General features: G+C 43.9%; 1 protein-coding gene across 3 annotated transcripts in view; it reads left to right on the top strand.

Annotated features, from left to right (window-relative positions):
• Positions 1–207: 207 nt before the first annotated feature.
• LOC120447296 (calcium/calmodulin-dependent 3',5'-cyclic nucleotide phosphodiesterase 1) overlaps positions 208–6000 on the top strand; it is an 84177-nt gene continuing 78384 nt past the window's right edge. For all 3 annotated transcript variants that reach the window (XM_039628792.1, XM_039628789.1, XM_039628787.1), the window contains exon 1: positions 208–595. In XM_039628792.1, the coding sequence (XP_039484726.1) occupies positions 223–595 (373 nt within the window). In that variant the 5' untranslated portion in view covers positions 208–222. The remainder of the gene's footprint in view (positions 596–6000) is intronic.

The following is a 6000-nucleotide window of genomic DNA, read 5'->3' as shown; positions in this document are numbered from 1 at the left end:
ATTTCTGTTTGCCTTTCAATTTGCCAACGTTAATTGCAACAAATTGCCTTGGTCACAGGACCAGACTCGCCCCATAACTATTTTTTTCGGATGAGCAGGTGCCTAATTAAAACGCTGACCTTTGTTCAGTGCCAAGCAAAATGAGTGTTATCAAGTGACCAGCGACCGAAATAAAGTCCACATAGCAAAAAAAAGGAAACGAGCGACGGGCGAGTGTGCAAAATGTCCAATTTGAATCTGTCGAATCCGTCGAATGCTCCACCACGTCGTTTGGCCCCCGGTACGGCCACACCTGTGATGAGTAGAGCTCCTGTTCCCGGTGCCAGTCCGGTTGTTCCGGCAGTTCCGGCGGCTCCAGCGGTGCTCACGGCACGACTGACCGCGGACAACACGGTGGCCAGCGAAGTGGCAAGCCAGCAGGTGCTGCTGCACCATCCGGTGTCTTCGGAGCGGCATGCACCCAGTTCCTGTCCGGACTCACCCATTCGCCGGGTGTCGTCGAGCTTGAAAAACTCAGCTCTGGACTTCGCATCGCGGTTCTTCAACAAATGCAAAGCGGCCACATTTACGGTGGATGGTGCCACCTACACAATCGGTGAGTTAACTGCTTAGTACACTGAAGAAAATATAGCAATGAAAATTCATCTAAAACAGTAGATGAAAAGAGAAGAAAACTTATATTCAGCATTTTTAAAGGTGCCAAAAGGTGCACTAGAAAAACAGATCCTTATTCCTTAGGGCTTTCAAACTAATACTTATACTGTTGCATACTTTCATGCGCTTGGAGAAATAAAATAAACATTTTGCCTTTGAAATACCATAAATAAAATCTTGGTAAGACAAAATGCACAATGAGTACTTGTAAATGAATTAAGACCCCTGTAGAACACAATTTCGCAGACGAAAGTAACAAAGTTTCATACGAAATGGAAATGAAATCTTTCAATTTTCCCGTGTGCATCAAAGGCAATTACAAGGTCAACAAGTGGCTGTGTAGAGTGTGGATGCATGCATAGCAAATGCGTTATTTCGGCATTTCCAGCATTGTTTTATATGCCCACCACGCCCATCGCCCATAGCCACCGCCCACCTGACATTGTGTGGCAAGGTCACCGATTGACATTGGCCAGGTGTTTTCCTCACTCTGCTTCGATTTTGTTTTCGCTTTTCTTATCGATCTGCCACAACTGTCACAGCAAAATGTGTAATTCAGTGTGAAGCGTCTTCGTGCTGTGTGTCATGTTCTGCAGAAAGATGGATTGATGTGAAAACTAAATCAAAAACGTTAGATATGTTTTTAAGAATTATATTTATCAATATTGACAAGATCCCTGAGCACCTTATTAGTTAAACAAAATCATAGATTCTATTGAAGATTCCACTGAAGTATTCCCATTTCAAGAACAATATCTGATGGCAAATATTGATCGAACGCATGCCATTTCTTATTCAATTAAATGCGATGCCTTACCAGCAGAGACGTGTGTTGACATAGCAATTGTCGCCGAAATTGGAAATCACGTGCCTAGGTGTTAACTGTGTCTTACTGGTCCATCCTTGAGCGCCGCTTTTCCACTTTTCCGCTTTTCCCAGTGATAAGTCGAAGATAACTTTGATACGGCACGCAACTTTCAATCCTGCCAAGTCCCAGGAGGAAAATTCGTAAACAGATTTTGCTGACTAAAGAGGATTTCGCTCGCTACCTTGCCTAAATTTGTGTGCGTATCTGTGTGGGTGTATGTGTGTGTGTTTTTGTGCGTGGGTGTAATGTCCTGGAAATCTGCGTCGGCTATATGCAAATGGTTTGATATCGAACCTTCGAGCTTCGCGTTGCCAAGTGGAATTTAAATTGCGCGCAGACATAAATATTTTTAATTGAGAGGGCCGTGAAGCGACAATGAAATGTAATTGCATCTGAATCGCTGTATCTATATCGCTGTATCTGTGTATCTGTATCTGTGTCAATGACACACGTGTCACTTAGCATTTTTTAATGACGTGAGTTTGGTTTTATTTATGGTCAGACAATCAGAGCACCTCTCAAAGGAAATGGAAATGGGAGAGAAGAAAATGCCTCAGCTGTGCGCCATCAATTAAAACTTGCAAATGGAATGGGGCTAAGAGTGCAGGGACTCTGGTTGCATCCATGGCAATTTCCGCAGGGCGTAATGCAATTAAGAGTGCCACCAGCAAAATGGCTAAGGAAAATTGAAGAAATTCCCAAGTCCGGGCGACCTGGCAACATGTGCGTCTCTCACTTCTCCAGGAACCTTTTATTAATAAGCCTGCCTGCTGGCCAAACTTTGTCTGTGGCGTTTTAATCTTTAATTGTTGATTATGTATGCACAAGTGGCAGCGGCGGAAGCTGCCCCACAAGTGTGCATCAGCCTTTGCCGGCGACCCAAGGAACCACAGCCCAACTTCGTTCTTCCACCTTGCAAAGTCACCCCTTTTGATTCCTGTGTTCCTCGGTTCCTCGACTCCTTGGTTCCTTGGTTCCTGTGCTCCTGAGCTCCTAGGTTCCATTTCAGCCGTCGTCGATGTATACTTGTATACTTTGCAGTCGGCGGAAATTGCTTTGTCAACCAGTCTGCCAGTGTGCGAAATTCAGGCCAGACTGCAGCAGAAGGTCCTGCACGATGGTAAAAGCTCCTAAGGTCCTGCAGCTCGTCTCCTGGCTGACTGATGTCATAGATGCGCAAATTAAATATAATGACAAGAGAGATTTCCCAGTAAGAAGTTCACATTATGTTGCTCTGGCTTATATATGTATGTATTAGGTTTCAGCAATCTATCTCTTCCATATGCAACTCTATTTAAAGACGCGTGCTATATCCCAAGTATATATGTATATATTTCAAGTATTTACCATTAAAGTAACTTGGCAACTTTGCCATTTAGAAGTTTAATAGCCATATCAAGAAATCAAAAGTGTTGTGAAACTTCTCTTTAAGCTTTCCGAATGACTTAAGCCCTTTTTTGACTTTGTCTAACAACTTTGTGAGCTAACTCGTTCACACAAGGGTATTTGGCAATCAACGCCTTTCTGCACCTTGATTGCAGTTTAAGGCGACAGGAGGGGCAAGGGAATGGCGCCACAAATCCAATAGCGATCCCAGTGGCCATTCCGCATCTTCCACTCGCCGATCCAATCCGCAGTACGACATTAATCAAGGCAGTAAACGATGGTGCCACTAGGCCAGTGGGTGGGGCATGACCAGAGCCATTACCATGGCGCAGAGTCGTTGATTTAGTTGCTTTCCACTGTAACACTGGAACAGTCGTACCTGTTGCAATCGTGAATTTATCGATTTTCGCCAGAGAAAGGTCCTTACGGTCCTTGCAGCAAGTCCTGGCGGCAGGCGAGCAACAAGCGAGGGGGAGATAAATGAAAATCGATTTCACGCTCAAATTGATTTGGCTTTTATTGCTTTGGCCATTTAATTTATGTGCCCACGACAAAAGCTGACTGCTGTGCCAGCATGCCAGAGGATATAACACAATGCAAAAAGGATCCGATCCGACGGAAGGACTCCGAGTGGAATTCTTTGTTGCGTTACGCTTTGACAATATTAGCGCTTATAAATTTAAAACGCTTATAGGGCTGGCAGCGGAGGCACAGTCGTTGTTCTTTGTAGAAAAACAGGGAAACAAGGAAACATGTCGACTTGTGGGCGGAAAACATTCCTTAGCCATCGAGGTGACGACCCTGACAAGATGTCTCCGCTCCTCGTTTCTCTCGTCCTGTTTCGTCCTCGTTCGTCCTGTTCCTTCAGCTGGTTCTTCCTGTTCTTCCTGCCCATGCTGTTGTTGCTGTTGTTGCTGGCAACATTGATTTTCTGCCCTGCCACCAACTGCCACCTGCAGACTATACCAAAACCCAGCCCAACCCCACACCAAAAACCAAACCAAACCAAACTGAAACGAACAGAACCCAGAACGCAGCCTTTAGGAGCCACGCACAGCCATACATTATTTGGCTGTGAATGTTGGTTTTCTTTTTTCCGGGCAAAGAGTGAACAAGTGGATTCGCCACTAACTCCATCGTCCCATGTCGGAGAATTCTGTTGAGGTTTGCGGGCATATTTTGGCAAAAACGTTTTTCCACCAAGCCAAACAGAAAGCTATAGGGGTATATAGGGCTTTTCTGTCTGGCAAATTTGATGGCCTCCAAATGCTCGTCGAATGCAGAGCTGGAAACAAGCAAAAAAGGAATAAAATATTATTTAACAATCAAGTTAGTGTGCTATAAAGTTTATACAATTTAAAAAAAAAAAGTGTTATATTATATAGGAAATCAGCAGAAATCATTGGTTAGGGTAGCAATCCATGCCATAACTACCCGCTCATTAGTGTTCCCATAGCAGAGTAGCTGTTCCATCGTTAGACATCCTGTTGGCATCCTTTACTTCCTGCGCCCGTCGCTGACTGCCGTTGTCACTTTCAACACTCTGCCACCGCCTTTTGCAATTTGTTTCGAATTTGGCATTCATTTTTCACACGGGACTAGGGAAATTGAAATGTTGCCATAACGGAAAGTCGTTACGTAGATGGTGACGAGCCACAGAAAATGTGGCGATGATGGCAAATTGTGCAGGTTTTCTAGTTCCTAGTTTCACCGAAGGCTTACAATTCAATTAAAAGTTTATTAGTCAAGCAGGAGCACGGACCAAGTTAACTCTGTGGCTAAAGCTGTGTTAATCGAATGAAACTACTTAGGCCGAAAGTTTTCAAGTCTAACATCAGCCAACGTCGAGTGAGAAGCTCATAAAACACTGAGACCAGACTGGATAAGTACTTAGAAATCAGTCGAAAATAAATATACATTTCCAACACCCACACCGGCGGCCATCTAGTCATCTCATCTTTAATGGCGCTGGCATTCTATTTAATTGCCATCGTTTCCGCAGCTGATTGCTCTCAATAACCAGCCACCAACTAGGCCCAGATCCATAGGCCTTCCTTCTGGCCCGGTCGCCATGGCCAGGTGTTTGGCAAGTCGTTTGCCAACTTCAATCAACGGAAATTGAAACGCAAACGTCGAGCATCCATTTCACCCCCTCGTGCCAGTGATGAAAGTGAAAGCAAGTTTGCCTCGCTATATTCCCTGTACCACGCGTATACTATGCGATTCAATACAATATACATTTTGGACTCTGTGGCCATATCTATTCCGTCAGTTATTGTTTGCCCAATCCATTGCTGGCTTCATATTTATTTTATCGCCGGAATAGAGAATGAAAACCAAACCCAAACCCAATCCCGCCCGCGTGAATTTCCACTGAGGATAACGAACTTTTTGTTTATTTCCAAAGCCCAAACTGCAGAGAAAGAAGCGAGAAATTTAATTTAAAATACAAGCAGCTCGATTGGCAACAGTCTCCACCCAATGTTGGGCCAAAAAGAAGTGGGAAAAATAAAACCGAATTGTTTACATTTGATGGCCCAACGCCAAAGCCTCTGCGTGGCGGGTGACAACATTGCGAGAAAGAGGAAAAAAGGAAACTATTTTCAATGGATTGTCTATGGTGTTAAAAATGCGATTCGGGCTTATGCTGATGAAGGGCGAAAAAAGCACAGGGACTGCTTTCATTTGTAGCAGTTAATAAAGGCAAAAAAAAAACCTAAAAATTAAATACTATTTTTTAAAGCTCGTGTAAAGTGCGCTCGAGTGTATTTGAAAAGCTGAACATTTTAAGAGCTCAAAGGGCACATTTTGTGGCTCGAGTGCTGTGCACTTTTCAGAAATATTTCACACACTTTTTCCCTCCAATTCATTTACATCTCGAATGCAAAACCATATATAACCCAACGTCAATGGGTGTATACAAATATCTCGTGCATGACGGGAGAGTTCATCTTTCCATCGTGCAGACCGCAACCTAATTGAAATTGTAGTAGCATCATCAATCATAGCCACATAACGTATACGCAGCGTATGCGCACTTCAGAGCCCGCCAGCATAAGCAATATTCTTATCAATTTACCAAAACACACTCC

Source organism: Drosophila santomea, chromosome 2L, assembly GCF_016746245.2.
Source record: "Drosophila santomea strain STO CAGO 1482 chromosome 2L, Prin_Dsan_1.1, whole genome shotgun sequence".
Lineage (NCBI taxonomy): Eukaryota > Metazoa > Arthropoda > Insecta > Diptera > Drosophilidae > Drosophila > Drosophila santomea.
The sequence above is the reverse complement of the archived record's forward strand: the minus strand, read 5'-3'. Positions and strand labels throughout refer to the sequence as shown.